At 44.8% G+C, this 16,580-nt stretch overlaps 1 protein-coding gene across 1 annotated transcript in view; it reads left to right on the forward strand.

The window, feature by feature from the left end:
* LOC106593288 (histone-lysine N-methyltransferase SETD2) overlaps positions 1-16,580 on the forward strand; it is a 53,090-nt gene that overhangs the window by 5,249 nt on the left and 31,261 nt on the right. Inside the window, exons 4-10 of the mRNA XM_082959523.1 lie at positions 36-4,435; positions 4,615-4,746; positions 9,413-9,541; positions 10,085-10,208; positions 10,501-10,578; positions 11,630-11,727; positions 14,489-14,639. Coding sequence (XP_082815649.1) covers positions 36-4,435; positions 4,615-4,746; positions 9,413-9,541; positions 10,085-10,208; positions 10,501-10,578; positions 11,630-11,727; positions 14,489-14,639 — 5,112 coding nt within the window. The remainder of the gene's footprint in view (positions 1-35; positions 4,436-4,614; positions 4,747-9,412; positions 9,542-10,084; positions 10,209-10,500; positions 10,579-11,629; positions 11,728-14,488; positions 14,640-16,580) is intronic.

The raw sequence follows: 16,580 nt of genomic DNA on the forward strand, positions 1-16,580 counted from the left end.
CATGGTAACATCTACTTATTTTGTTCCCTGTACAGGTCAAGGTTGAGGGCCTCACCAAGGCAGCTATACTCAAAGGCCTCTCGCCTCGAGTGATGTTGTCCAGCCATCTCCTGCCTAAAGGAACCAAGAGGAAGGTGAACCTGGACGATCAGGGTCGCCAGAAAGTGTCTTTCAGCTTCTCTCTGACAAAGAAACCGCTGCAGAACTTATTCCTGGCCCCTCCCAGTCAGGAAAAATCTCTTGCTGAGCTCCCCTCTGTCCTGTCACCTACAACCTCACTCCCTCAGGACAGAGCAGGACAGCATACGGAAAGCAAAAATGAGCAAATGCAGCCACCCTTGTTGGTGCCCACACCAGTAGCAGAGATCCTTGCACCTCAGACGGCAGTATCCTCAGTCCCCAAACCTAAAGTGGACTTGGGAAAGATGCACTTCAAGAAACAGATTCTCAGTGCATCTGTTATTGAAGAGAGTCCCATAACCAGTGTTGTCTTACAGGATCCACCCCCTTCCGAGCAACAGGTTTTAATGGAATCTTCAGGTAAAATTGAAACTGTCACCCCAACACGAACGCTCCAGTCTCAGAACAATCTTCAGAACATGGACAATGACTGCCCCTCTGAGAATGCACTCACTCGTGTATCTGATGTGAAGCTGGACCTCAGTCTCAAGGAACCGACTGATTCCTCCCACAAAGGGAAAGTGGATGTAAACACTTCCAGTATAACAGAGCAGCAAGACACCTCAGAAAACATACAAATCCGTTCCCGGTTGGACAGCACACTCCCTGGCTCAGAATCTGATGCTGATTCAGTGCAGACGTCTTCTAGCTACAAGTCAGGTGAACCCAAGGCCACAGCAAAGTTGGAAAGTAGAAGTAAGGATACAAAAAATATGTCCTCTTCTCGCTCCAAATTAGAGGAAACAGAAAAAAGTTCTAACCATTCACGTTCTGAGAAGGACGAAAGAAACTCTAGTTACTCAAAATCTGACCGAGATTCCAAGTCTGACCGAGAATTAAGGTCAACCTCTGACCGAGAATCAAAGCACACACCCTCGCGGTCATCCCGCTCTGACAAAGGCCGCAGAAGGACTAAGAGTCGGTCAAGGTCCAGATCAAGAGGTCCCCGGACAAGTTCCAGATCTGAGACACGCTCCAGATCTGAGAGATCTAGAAGCGATAGAGGGTCAGGATCACGGTCTGATCGGTCATATTACGACTCTGAGCGGAGGTCAGGAGGTCACAGAAGTTCTCCGTACAGAGAGAGGAGAGGCAGCTCTCGCTCTCGGACCGATAGCAGCAGAGTCCGCGGCGACAGTTCTGACTCTGAAGATGACCACAGAAGAACTCGGACTAGAACAAGTGATTCCAGCAGGTCATCCACCCATTCTAGCTTGCAGAGAGATTCAAAGTCATACTCATCTCACTCGAAATCTGAGCGAGACTCGAAATCTGAACGCGATTCAGAGATAGATAAAATAACACAATCTTCTAAGTCTGAGAGGGCCTCAAAGAGAACTGTTGACTCCGGTTCCCTCCAAAAGTGCTCTACTGATGTAGAACCTAATCACAGGAAATCCAACACCCACTACAAGCCGGACATCAGTGTTCGATCCACTCATTCCAGTCCACATGCCCTCTCTCAAACATCGGACAAAAGGCTCCAGAAAAGCAGCTGTAGTGAATCTGAGGTAGCTCACAAAGGGAAGTCTCAGTCACAGGGCTCTGACCGCTCTTCTGGCTCTGAAGGGGCATGGACATCTTCCACCAGTAAATCAGACTCTAAGCAAATGTCTGCCTCCATGTCATCAGTGAAAACTAATAGACAATCAAAGGACACATTTCACAGTCCCAATAAGATACAAACACATGAAACCCCTTCTGATGCTCACCCTCAGAGCAAAAATGACAAAGCAGGAGCAGATCCCCATGTAGCAGATACTTGCCAGAGGGAGGATGTTGGCAACATGAATGACATCACATCCCAAGATAAAGGCTTACAAAAAACAACTCTGTCGTTACCTTTAAATTGTGATCCAACTGACAGATTGCAAGAACCAGCGTTGGATCTAGTTAATGAGAAGATCCATCATTGCATTGAGGTTCAGAATGACTCGGCAGCAACTTTACCGAACAGCTCTAGTGGAGACCAATTCTGTGAAAAATTTGCCTTAGGGGACATTGACAATGTTAATAAAAGCCTTTGCTCTGAACAAACGAAAGATGCACAGCGTGTAGACCCCCAAATAGAATCCACTGAGAAGTGGGTTGATGTAACCAACTCGAGCTTTTCCTGCAGTGATGACAGAGTAATACCCAGCCAGGATAAGACTGTTTTTCAAGGTTCAGTTGGGTCAAAGTCATTACCATCTACAGTATCTGTCAGAGACCACCCTAAGCAGAACACTAAACCAGAAAATACTGTATTGTGTTCTAGTAGAAATGTGAATATCAACATGCAGTCTTGCAAAAACGTCCCTCTCAAATCTGAACCCTCCAGTCCTGAACCTCAGTTTCCCAACCAGACTGAACAACAGAACTCTAGTTTAAGGAAAAACAGAGGTAAAACAAAAAAATCGCGTTGGGATATTGTTGGACAAGATACCTCAGACAGTGATAATCCTCAGAAATTGCCTTCCCAAGAAAGTAAACCTGCTGTGAAAAAGGTCATCTCCGTCAAGAGAATTGAGTTTTCTAAAGACGTCAGCCAGGAAGATCCGTCTCCGAAGGGTCAACTGAAATGGGAAGCTGAGTTGCATTCCGAGACGATTAAGCAAGAAATTATTATCACACAAGAACACAGCTCAGCACTAATAACTTTTGGGAACGACCAATCAGATTCCGCAAACCTAACTGCACAACCAGGCACCTGTGAAACCAGCAGTGACCGTTTAGACATCAAACCCCACGTCAGCCAAATGGATGGAGATCCCTCACTTTTAAATAATACCTCACATGTAGACAGAGCTAGAAGGGAGCAGGGTAGGGATGATAATGAAGAGAAACCTAAAGATGGCCCTCACAAGAGCAAACTGCTGAAGACACTAGTGTCGAGCCAGGACGGTGTAGGCCAAAGCGAGGACAGTGACACTGACGATTCAGAGTCGGACTCAGACTGCGGTGTTGCCGTGAAACGGATGCACTCTGTGGTGGTTGTACCAAAGAATTCCACCCTGACTCACTCGGACACAACAGACAAGCCTGCGTCTCCCTGCACTCCAAGCACTAGCCCAGGACGTCAACAATACGCTAACAGGGCCAGTGGCCAAGAGGGTGACCTGGACAGGAATGAGATCCCAAGCAGAGTAAGCCCTCAGCAGAGACATAGAGGTTTTCCCGCCATGTGTGAGAGCACTAGGCAGGCCAGTAATCCTTGTGTTGGTGGAAGTCTCTCTGCACATGACATCATGGTATATCAATCACAGAGCAACATGGTTGATAGCACCAGCCAGCTCGAGGGCTCCAACGCCACCGATGCCCAGCCTTCTAAGGATCCTTATAGCAGTGCCCGTGAGAGACCAAAGATTGGTGCCGCAACAGTGAGCCAGATTGCTGCCCACAGCCTTGAGAACTCCTTCAGGCAGTCTGACACAGGGCATCCACAGCATTATGGAAGTGGCAAGGGTGGCGGGATGCTTTCCCGTTACCAACATGGAGACTTTGCTAGCTCTGATGACTTCAACAGCAGTCTGGGCTGGGACTTCACACAGTCGGAGCAGCCCAGCAGTACGTACCAGCAGCCTGACAGCAGCTATGGGGCATCCCAACAGCATCCTAACACACAACAGCCAGGGAACTCTTCTTTGGGGCAGGTGTACAGGACAAACAATGGGGCCTACTGGACCCAACTACCAACTACGGCCCAGCCCACCTGCAGACCAGTCTACCTCCATGTGCCTGCAACACATTATCAGGAGCCTGTTGGTCAAGTCCATCCTGACTCCCTGACTAATGACTGCGATGAGGACAGCGAGGGGAAACCAGCGGGCTTTAGTAGACTAGCTGTGGAATGCAATGGTCCCAAGCTTCCAGGCTCGCTAGCCTTCGTACAAGCCCATGAAATAAGCAGCAACTGCAGAGGCTCTGTCAACGCCACTCCAGAGAATATTTCCATAGTTGAACCCCCCAGAGACAAGGACAACTCAAGGCCCCACAGAGGCAGGGGTCCTCCCAAGAAAAGGCGGCCAGAAATGGAGTCAGATTCGGACAGCGAGGCAGAACCTGTGCTGGCTAGCAAAAGGGAGCGACTGGCAGAAAGGGAGATCCACAAGGTCTCCAAAGAATCCCGGGAGATTCCAGGTCAGGCTGAAGTGCAACGCCCTTTGCTCAGTCTGAGGGACTTCCGGGACGCCAGCAACTGGAGGGAGATGGCAAGGTCTAAGAAGATGCCACCATACTTTGACCTGATTGAGGAAAACCTGTATCTGACTGAACGGTGAGATTTTGTTCCACTTTAGTTTTTTTGCAATAGTCGGCATGCAAAGTCAACGAAACAATGTTTTATTTTATAAATTAGTTGTACAGAATTTAAAAGCGATTATCATCATATGACTTCAGCATAAGTATCTGACTGTAGAGAAACGACCACTGAGGAATTTCTGTTGATCTGTACAGGAAGAAGAACAAGTCTCATCGAGACATCAAGCGAATGCAGTGTGAGTGCTCTATGCTCTCGAGGGAGGAGCGGTCTCGTGGAATGATGGCTTGTGGGGAGGACTGCCTTAACCGTCTGCTGATGATCGAGTGGTGAGTTCTTCTCCTTTGCATCACCCTGGTAATACCAAACTGTAAAGCAGATCAAATACAGTTTCTTCAGAAAGTATTCACACCCCTTGACTTTTTCCACATTTTGTTGTGTTTAAAATGTATTTAGATTTTATTTCACTGGCCTACACACAATACCCCAGAATGTCAAAGTGGAATTATGTGTACAAATGAATAATAAATGAAAAGCTGAAATGTTTTGACTCGACACGTATTCAACCCCTTTGTTATGGCAAGCCTAAATATATTCAGGAATAAAAAGATGCTTAACAAGTCACATAATAAATTGCATGGACTCATTCTGTGCGCAATAATAGTGTTTAACATGATTTTTGAATTACTACCTCCTCTGTACCCCACACACAGAATTCAGTCGAGCAGTGAATTTCAAACACCTATTCAACCACAAAGACCAGGGAGGTTTTCCAATGCCTTGCAAAGAAGAGCACCTATTGGTAGATGGTTATAAATACATTTTAAAAAAACAGACATTGAATATCCCTTTGAGCATGGTGAAGGTATTAATTACACGTTGTATGGTGTATCAATACACCCAGTCACTATGAAGATGCAGGCATCCTTTCTAACAGTTGCCAGAGAGGAAGGAAACCGGGCAGGGATTTCACCATGAGGCCAATGGTGACTTTAAAACAGTTAGAGTTTAATGGCCGTGATGGGAGATAACTGAGGCTGGATCAACAACATTGTAGTTACTCCACAATACTAACCTAAATGGCAGAGTGAAAAGAAGGAAGCCTGCACAGAATAAAAATAGCACAAAACATGCATCCTGTTTGCAATAAGGCACTAAAGTAAACCTGTAAAAAATGTGGCAAAGAAATCATTTTGGTGCTGAATAAAGCATTATGTTTGGGGCAAATCCAACACATCCCTGAGTACCACTAATCATATTTTCAAGCATGGTGGTGGCTGCATCATGTTATGCGTATGCTTGTCATTGGCAAGGACTAGGGAGCTTTTAGGATAAAAATCCTAGAGGAAAACCTGCTTTCCAACAGACACTGGGAGACAAATTCAGATTTCAGCAGGACAATAACCTAAAACACTATGCCAAATATACACTGGAGTTGCTTACCATGACGACATTGAATGTTCCTGAGTGGCAGAGTTAGTTTTGACTTAAATCGGCTTGAAAATCTATGACAAAACTTGAAAATGGCTGTCTAGCAATGATCAACAACCAACTTGACAGAGCTTGAGGAATTTTTAAAAGAATAATGTGCAAATATTTTACTGTCCAGGTGAGAAAAGCACCTAGACTTACCCAGAAAGACTCACAACTGGAGTTGCTGCGAAAGGTGATTCTAACATGTCTTGACTCAGGGGTGAGAATAAATTTGATATTTCTGTATTTCATTTTCACAAATTTGCAAGAATTTCTAAAAACATGTTTTCACTTTGTCGTTATAGGGTATTGTGTGTAGATTGGTGAGAGAAAAAAAATCAATTTGAATCCATTTTGAATTCAGGCTGTAACACCACAAAATGTGGAATACAGCGCATTCGGAAAGTATTCAGACCCCTTCCCTTTTTCTACATTTTGTTAGGTTACAGCCTTATTCTAAAATGGGTTAAATAATACAATTTCCTCATCAATCTACACCCAATACCCCATAATGACAAAGCAAACTTTATTTTAAAAAATTGTTGGTGTGCAAATGTATTAAAAATAAAAAACCGTACACTACCATTCAGAACATGAAGTACCGTTCATTTTCTGTCAATTAAAATAACATCAAATTGATCAGAAATACAGTGTAGACATGGTTTATGTTGTAAATGACTATTGTAGTTGGAAATGGCAGATTAAAAAATAAAAAAATAAATACATTTGAATATCTACATAGGCGTACAGGGGCCCATTATCAGCTACCATCACTCCTGTGTTCCAATGGCACGTTGTGTTAGCTAATCCAAGTTTATAATTTTAAAAGGCTAATTGATCATTAGAAAACCCTTTTGCAAGTATGTTAGCACAGCTGAAAACTTGTGCTGATTTAAAGAAGCAATAAAACTGGCCGCCTTTTTAAAACTAGTTAAGTATCTGGATCATCAGCATTTGTGCGTTCGATTACAGGCACAAAATGGCTATTCTTGTTCTGAGAAATGAAGGCTATTCCATGCGAGAAATTGCCAAGAAACAACTGTACAACTCCCTTCACAGAACAGCGCAAACTGGCTCTAACCAGAATAGAAAGAGGAGTGGGAGTCCACAACTGAGCAAGAGGATAAGTACAGAAGGGTGTGTAGTTTGAGAAACAGACACCTCACAAGTTCTCAACTGGCAGCTTCATTAAATAGTACCCGCAAAACACCAGTCTCAACAGTGAAGAGGCGACTCCGGGATGCTGGCCTTCTAGGCAGAGTTGCAAAGAAAAAGCCATATCTCAGACTGGCCAATAAAAAGAAAAGATTAAGATGGGCAAAGAACAGACACTGGACAGAGGAATATTGGAAAAAAGTGTTATGGACAGACAAATCTAAGTTTGAGGTGTTTGGATCACAAAGAAGAACATTTGTGAGACCCAGAAAAAAAAGAAAAGTTGCTAGAGGAGTGCTTGACCCCATCTGTCAGCATGGTGGAGGCAATGTGATGGTCTGGGGGTGCTTTGGTGGTGGTAAAGTGGGAGATTTGTACAGGGTAAAAGGGATCTTGAAGAAGGAAGGCTATCGCTCCATTTTGCAACGCCATGCCATACCCTGTAGACGCACTTAATTGGAGCCAATTTCCTCCTACAACAGGACAATGACCCAAAGCACAGCTCCAAACTATGCAAGAACTATTTAGGGAAGAAGCAGTCAGCTGGTATTCTGTCTATAATGGAGTGGCCAGCACAGTCACCGGATCTCAACCCAATTGAGTTGTTGTGGGAGCAGCTTGACCGTATGGTACATAAGAAGTGCCCGTCAAGTCAATCCAACTTGTGGGAGGTGCTTCAGGAAGCATGGGGGGAAATAACTTCAGATTACTAGAATGCCAAAGGTCTGCAAGGCTGTAATTGCTGCAAATGGAGGATTCTTTGATGAAGCAAAGTTTGAAGGACACAATTATTTAAAAAATTATTATTTATAACCTTGTTAACGTCTTGACTATTTCCTATTTATTTTGCAACTCATTTAATGTTTGTTTTCATGGAAAACAAGTCCACCTGTGGTAAATTCAATTGATTTGGACATGATTTGGAAAGGAACATACCTGTCTATTTTTTTTTTTTTTTTTTTAACTAGGCAAGTCAGTTAAGAACAAATTCTTATTTTCAATGACGGCCTAGGAACAGTGGGTTAACTGCCTTGTTCAGGGGCACAGATAAGGTCCCACAGTTGACAGTGCATGCCAGAGCAAAAACCAAGCCATGAGGTTGAAGGAATTCCCCGTAGAGCTCCGAGACAGCATTGTCGAAGCACAGATCTGGGGAAGGGTACAAAAAAATGTCTGCAGCATTGAAGGTCCCCAAGAACAAATTGGCCTCCATCATTCTTAAATGGAAGAAGTTTAGAACCACCAAGACTCTTCCTAGAGCTGACCGCCTGGCCAAACTGAGCAATTGGGTGAGGTGACCAAGAACCCGATGGTCACTCTGACAGAGCTCCAGAGTTCCTCTGTGGAGATGGGAGAACCTTCCAGAAGGACAGCCATCTCTGCAGCACTCCACCAATCAGCCCTTTATGGCAGACTGGCCAGACGGAATCCACTCCTCAGTAAAAGGCACACGACAGCCCGCTTGGAGTTTGCCAAAAGGCACCTAAAGGACTCTCAGACCATGAGAAACAAGATTCTCTGGTATGATGAAACCAAGATTGAACTCTTTGCCAAGCATCACGTCTGGAGGTGGCAGCATCATGCTTTGGGGATGTTTTCAGCGGCAGAGACTGGGAGACAAGTCAGGATCAAGGGAAAGATGAACGGAGCAAAGTACAGAGATCCTTGATGAAAACCTAGTCGGGACCTCCGACTGGGGTGACGGTACACCAAGACAACGCAGGAGTGCCTTCGGGACAAGTCTCTGAATGTCCTTGAGTGGCCCAGCCAGAGCCCGGACTTGAACCCGATCGAACATCTCTGGAGAGACCTGAAAAATAGCTGTGCAGCAACGCTCCCCGTCCAACTTGAGAGCATGAGAGGATCTGCAGAGAAGAATGGGAGAAACTCTCCAAATACAGGTGTGCCAAGCTTGTAGCGTCATACCCAAGAAGACTCAAGGCTGTAATCGCTGCCAAAGGTGCTTCAACAAAGTACTACTTAAAGGGTCTGATTTACTTATGTGATATTTCAGTTTTATTTTTAATAAAATTGTAAAAATATTTTAACCTGTTTTTGTTTTGTCATTATGGGGTATTGTGTGTAGATGGATGAGGGGGGGGGGACATTTTAATCAATTTTATAATATGGCTGTAATGTAACAATGTAGAAAAAGTCAAGGGGTCTGAATACTTTCCGAATGCACTATAGTATAGTTTTACATCATTGGTCCTTTACCAGTTCATCTTCAAACAGGGAGATTTGCAATGACTGATATGTGGTTGCCTTATTTAATCTAGTCGAATGCACTGACTGTAAGTCGCTCTGTAGAAGAGCGTCTGCTAAATGGCCAAAATAAAAACAAATGTAATGTCCCTGTCTTTGCAGCTCATCACGCTGCCTGAATGAAGGCTACTGCTCCAACCGGCGCTTCCAGATGAAACAGCATGCAGATTTTGAGGTCATCCTGACTGAAGATAAGGGCTGGGGACTGAGGGCGGCCAGGGACCTGATACCGTAAGGCTCTTAGATCGGATTTTTTTATTTTGAAATGTAACCTTTTATTTAACTAGGCAAGTCGGTTAAGAACAAATTCTTATTTACAATGACGGTCTACCCCGGCCAAACCTGGACGACGCTGGGCCAATTGTGCGCTGCCCTATTGGACTCCCAATGTGATACAGCCTGGATTCAAACCAGGGACTGTAGTTACGCCTCTTGCACTGAGATACAGTGCCTTAGACCGCTGCGCCACCCAGGAACCCTGTACTCCTTGATTCATGGTAAAAAAATGTTATAACTAGCACCCAGGGCTCGTTCTCAATAGATCGTAACCTTGATTCCTCACATCCTATCTCCTCGCCTCCTCAACACACATTGGAGAGGAAGGTCTGAGAGAAACCCCTTGGACCTTCTCCAATACGGTTGAGAAGGATGTGTGGCGATAGGATGCGAGGAATTGCGTAAAGACAAAATGAGATGGAACCCTGGCCATTGCCCTAAAAGCTGTACACAAAGGAGTCATGCTAATGTTTTTCCACCATTTTGATAACATTTCAGAAACACTTTTGTGCTGGAATACTGCGGAGAGGTGTTGGACCACAAGGAGTTCAAGACACGGGTGAAAAAATACGCTAGCATGAAGAACATCCACTACTATTTCATGGCCTTGAAGAATAACGAGGTGAGACCACTGGAACGTTGACATGTAGTCCACTGAACTCCTGAAACGGGAACAAGTATAGGCTGCGTCCGACATGGCTCCCTATTCCCTATAAAGTGCACTGCCAGACCAGACCCCAACAAGTTTAGGTGTGCATCCCAAATGACACCCTGATTTGGCTCTGGTCAAAAGTAGTGGCTTATCTAGGCTATATAGGGTGCCATTTTGGGATGCACCCAGAGTGTTGTATTGTTTACAACTGACAGGTAATGTGAAAGGTTACCTGAAACTCCTTTCCTCTGTGTCTTCTCAGATCATAGATGCCACACTGAAGGGGAACTGCTCTCGCTTTATGAACCACAGCTGTGAGCCCAACTGTGAGACCCAGAAGGTATGTAGCCCAGGGGCCCCTTTTGGTATTTATTTTTTATTTAACTAGGCAAGTCAGTTAAGAACAAATTCTTATTTACAATGAGGAACACTGGGTTAACTGCCTTGTTCAGGGGCAGAACGACAGATTTTTACCTTGTCAGCTCGGGAATTCGATCTAGCAACCTTTCGGTTACTGGCCCAGCGCTCTAACCACTAGGCTACCTGGTATCTGTCCAGTGTTTCCAGATTTCTATGAAATGGGATCTATAATTCATTATAATATTAGTGAAATAGTTCATGATAATTTTTTGGAAGAAAACTGTTAAAGCAGCTTTTCTTTAGTTTTTTTTATGTTGTGGACTTATACCGGTCATGAATATTTTTATAGACAAGTAACGGCTGACTGGCCAGCTCAGCCAGTTAGCCGTCTCGGCTAAAAACATGACCTTATCCTCTATATGAGGAAATAGCAAGCATTTTTGAAACCGTCTGTTTGATTTATATGTTTGAGGTGGGGTTTATTTCTCTCTAATTGATGCTTCGGCCACATACAAGTATAGGTCAAGTCAACAACATTTCTTTGCGTACGAGTTAACATATTATGAGCATTTAAAAGTGAGAATTTCACTGGACAGTTCATTTTAAAATGTAAATACATTTCATTCACTTGTCTTGGTTCAGAACCATATTTGCCTGTACTTCGCTCTACTTTTAGGCTGGTACCGTGTGTGTACTCTTGCCAGCTCCATTGCTGCCGTTGTCAAGCCAAACATGACAATGAGTGACAAGAAGTTTGCATTCTAGCACAAACAGACTAGCACTGAGGCTACTTTACCAGTGAGCTGTATCTCAGGCTGTGATTTCATTTGACATTTTAGTCATTTATCAGACGTTCTTATCCAGAGCGATTTACAATTAGTGCATTCATCTTGAGATAGCTAGATGAGACAACACATCACGGTCATGACAAGTACACTTTCCCTCAACAAACTATTTATCAGCAAAGTCAAAAACCAAGTTTGTTTTATCCTGACCTCGCTAATGTTTCTTTCTTGGTTTCTGTATTTCAGTGGACTGTGAACGGCCAGCTGAGAGTTGGGTTCTTCACCTCCAAGACCGTCACAGCTGGTACAGAGCTTACCTTCGATTACCAGTTCCAGAGATATGGGTTAGTATCTCTCTCCCTTCGATTACCAGTTCCAGAGGTATGGGTTAGTGTGTCTCTACCTTCGATTACCAGTTCCAGAGGTATGGGTTAGTATCTCTCTCCCTTTGATTACCAGTTCCAGAGGTATGGGTTAGTGTCTCTCTCCCTTCGATTACCAGTTCCAGAGGTATGGGTTAGTGTCTCTCCCTTCGATTACCAGTTCCAGAGGTATGGGTTAGTATCTCTCTCCCTTCGATTACCAGTTCCAGAGGTATGGGTTAGTATCTCTCTCCCTTCGATTACCAGTTCCAGAGGTATGGGTTAGTGTCTCTCCCTTTGATTACCAGTTCCAGAGGTATGGGTTAGTGTCTCTCTACCTTCGATTACCAGTTCCAGAGGTATGGGTTAGTGTCTCTCTCCCTTCGATTACTAGTTCCAGAGGTATGGGTTAGTATCTCTCTCCCTTCGATTACCAGTTCCAGAGGTATGGGTTAGTGTCTCTCCCTTCGATTACCAGTTCCAGAGGTATGGGTTAGTATCTCTCTCCCTTCGATTACCAGTTCCAGAGGTATGGGTTAGTGTCTCTCCCTTCGATTACCAGTTCCAGAGGTATGGGTTAGTGTCTCTCCCTTTGATTACCAGTTCCAGAGGTATGGGTTAGTGTCTCTCTACCTTCGATTACCAGTTCCAGAGGTATGGGTTAGTGTCTCTCTCCCTACGATTACCAGTTCCAGAGGTATGGGTTAGTGTCTCTCCCTTCGATTACCAGTTCCAGAGGTATGGGTTAGTATCTCTCTCCCTTCGATTACCAGTTCCAGAGGTATGGGTTAGTGTCTCTCTACCTTCGATTACCAGTTCCAGAGGTATGGGTTAGTGTCTCTCTCCCTTCGATTACCAGTTCCAGAGGTATGGGTTAGTGTCTCTCTACCTTCGATTACCAGTTCCAGAGGTATGGGTTAGTGTCTCTCTCCCTTCGATTACCAGTTCCAGAGGTATGGGTTAGTATCTCTCTCCCTTCGATTACCAGTTCCAGAGGTATGGGTTAGTATCTCTCTCCCTTCGATTACCAGTTCCAGAGGTATGGGTTAGTGTCTCTCTCCCTTCGATTACCAGTTCCAGAGGTATGGGTTAGTGTCTCTCTCCCTTCGATTACCAGTTCCAGAGGTATGGGTTAGTGTCTCTCTCCCTTCGATTACCAGTTCCAGAGGTATGGGTTAGTGTCTCTCTCCCTTCGATTACCAGTTCCAGAGGTATGGGTTAGTGTCTCTCTCCCTTCGATTACCAGTTCCAGAGGTATGGGTTAGTGTCTCTCTCCCTTCGATTACCAGTTCCAGAGGTATGGGTTAGTGTCTCTCTCCCTTCGATTACCAGTTCCAGAGGTATGGGTTAGTGTCTCTCTCCCTTCGATTACCAGTTCCAGAGGTATGGGTTAGTGTCTCTCTCCCTTCGATTACCAGTTCCAGAGATATGGGTTAGTGTCTCTCTACCTTCGATTACCAGTTCCAGAGGTATGGGTTAGTGTCTCTCTCCCTTCGATTACCAGTTCCAGAGGTATGGGTTAGTATCTCTCTCCCTTCGATTACCAGTTCCAGAGGTATGGGTTAGTGTGTCTCTCCCTTCGATTACCAGCTCCAGAGGTATGGGTTAGTGTCTCTCTCCCTTCGATTACCAGTTCCAGAGGTATGGGTTAGTGTGTCTCTCCCTTCGATTACCAGTTCCAGAGGTAATGGGTTAGTATCTCTCTCCCTTCGATTACCAGTTCCAGAGGTATGGGTTAGTATCTCTCTCCCTTCGATTACCAGTTCCAGAGGTATGGGTTAGTGTCTCTCCCTTCGATTACCAGTTCCAGAGGTATGGGTTAGTGTCTCTCTCCCTTCGATTACCAGTTCCAGAGGTATGGGTTAGTGTCTCTCTACCTTCGATTACCAGTTCCAGAGGTATGGGTTAGTATCTCTCTCCCTTCGATTACCAGTTCCAGAGGTATGGGTTAGTATCTCTCTCCCTTCGATTACCAGTTCCAGAGGTATGGGTTAGTGTCTCTCTCCCTTCGATTACCAGTTCCAGAGGTATGGGTTAGTGTCTCTCTCCCTTCGATTACCAGTTCCAGAGGTATGGGTTAGTGTCTCTCTCCCTTCGATTACCAGTTCCAGAGGTATGGGTTAGTGTCTCTCTCCCTTCGATTACCAGTTCCAGAGGTATGGGTTAGTGTCTCTCTCCCTTCGATTACCAGTTCCAGAGGTATGGGTTAGTGTCTCTCTCCCTTCGATTACCAGTTCCAGAGGTATGGGTTAGTGTCTCTCTCCCTTCGATTACCAGTTCCAGAGGTATGGGTTAGTGTCTCTCTCCCTTCGATTACCAGTTCCAGAGGTATGGGTTAGTGTCTCTCTCCCTTCGATTACCAGTTCCAGAGATATGGGTTAGTGTCTCTCTCCCTTCGATTACCAGTTCCAGAGATATGGGTTAGTGTCTCTCTCCCTTCGATTACCAGTTCCAGAGGTATGGGTTAGTGTCTCTCTACCTTTTTCCCAAATGGCACCCTATTCCCTTTTTAGTGCACAATTTTTGACCAAGGCCCATAGGATGCCATTTAGGACGCAGCTTCTCTCTTTGGACTTTAAATGTCTGTTGTAACATATCAATGTTTGACTGTCTGTTCTAATATGTCACCCTGCTGTTGTAGTCATTGAAAACATAACAATACATTATTAAGCCCCTGTTTCTCTCTTGACTGACCGTATAGCTATGGTGTAGTGTTTTACTCCTTCTCCTCTGTACACACCAGGAAAGAGGCCCAGAAGTGCTTCTGTGGGGCTCCCAGCTGCCGAGGCTTCCTGGGCGGGGAGAACCGGGTCAGTGTAAGAGCAGCGGCAGGGAAGATGAAGAAAGAGCGCCCTCGCAAGAAGGACACCTCCGTGAGCAATGCACTCACTACGGTGAGTGTGTAGGTCAGGTTTGGTAATGGCACTCCCCCAAGAGTCCCAGGTTTTCCATAAATGCTGTTTTGGAAGATTCCTGGAATAAGTAGGACATCTGGGGAATCTTCCAACAAAGAAGTGATCAACATTTTGCAAACCTAGGACTGGCTGTCTGAACAGCCGTCACTTGAAAAGGTGTTGGGGAAGTGACCTGTTATGGAGTTAATGTCACTATCAACCATAGTGAATATTTAAAAGTCCAATGCAGCTGTTGTTATCTCAATATCAAATCATTTCTGAGGTAACAATTAAATACCTTACTGTGATTGTTTTCAATTAAAATGGTGAAAAACAAACAATAGCTTCTTAGCGAAGAGCAATTACTCCAGCAAGAATTTAGCTAGGACTGTTTTGTTTGGGAGTGGACTGAGTGGAGAGGAGACGTTTGGAACTCTTTCTTATTCATCAGTTAACTCATTTACCGCCTGGTGTCACCGCCTGGTGTCACCGCCTGGTGTCACCAGGGAGGACAAAACATTAACCCACCAAGCTGGGCTGAAACTTCAGGTGGCCTTTTCAAACAGCCATTACACTAAAATGGCATTATCATCATTTCACAGTAATATTCCAACCTCATAGGGTGGAAATATATAATTAAACTCATTTGAAATACAACTGTAGAAGTTACAATCTGTTCTCTTCCCCCTGCGATGTAGGTTTATGTTTTACCCTGGTAGTTAGGATTCCACACATTTTAACATTTTAGCTGTTGACCCATAATAGTCCAATTTGTAACTGGTAGATGAATTCAGCATAGTCTGATGACGTGCCAATGAGTTCATCTTTAAACTCAGGCATTTAAATGCAAATGTTCTGGCCAATAGATGAACTACAGTGGCATGTAGCTATGACATAACTCTGATCGGATGATCTGCTGAAACCCCCAGCAGTGATGGCCTGTGTCCCATAGAGCTCTGGTCAAAAGTAGTGCACTATATATGGAACAGGGTGCCATTAGAGATGCTGACATGGTCTAGAGAGGCAGATATGGGTCAGGTTTGTACTAGCTTTAGGCTAATTGTTCTGAGAGCTCCAGTGTCTTCTCCTTCCATAAATATCACTGCTACTGAACACAAAAGGACTGGCTATTTTAGCCCCCCCCCAATCCGCATCACCATGAAAGCTGCTTGTCTCAGTTTTGCAGAGAAGTCGTTTTGTCACAGTTCTGGGGTCTGTGTTCAGTATGTTGAATAGATAATCTGGGGTCTTTATAGAGCTACAGTAACTTCTGCAGAGCGTAAGACTCTCCCATTCATGTTCAATGAAACCTTGGCATAGGAGGCTCAAGCAGCTCATCGTAAAAATTCGCTACGCTGTCCTATTTTCAAGAATTTGGCGCGATTCAGGCCAGAGAACACTTGAGAAAGTGGCTCATGCTGGCAAAAGCTACAAGTGTAGTAGCTAAAAAACTGTTTGTTACTGCTGATGCTGAGTGTTAATGCTGGTCTGTTACTGGTGAGTGTGTTAATGCTGGTCTGTTACTGGTGAGTGTGTTAATGCTGGTCTGTTACTGGTGAGTGTGTTAATGCTGGTCTGTTACTGGTGAGTGTGTTAATGCTGGTCTGTTACTGGTGAGTGTGTTAATGCTGGTCTGTTACTGGTCAGTGTGTTAATGCTGGTCTGTTACTGGTGAGTGTGTTAATGCTGGTCTGTTACTGGTGAGTGTGTTAATGCTGGTCTGTTACTGGTGAGTGTGTTAATGCTGGTCTGTTACTGGCCAGTGTGTTAATGCTGGCCTGTTACTGGCCAGTGTGTTAATGCTGGCCTGTTACTGGCCAGTGTGTTAATGCTGGCCTGTTACTGGCCAGTGTGTTAATGCTGGCCTGTTACTGGCCAGTGTGTTAATGCTGGCCTGTTACTGGCCAGTGTGTTAATGCTGGCCTGTTACTGGCCAGTGTG

Source organism: Salmo salar, chromosome 02, assembly GCF_965601325.2.
Source record: "Salmo salar chromosome 02, fSalSal1, whole genome shotgun sequence".
Taxonomy (NCBI): Eukaryota; Metazoa; Chordata; class Actinopteri; order Salmoniformes; family Salmonidae; genus Salmo; species Salmo salar.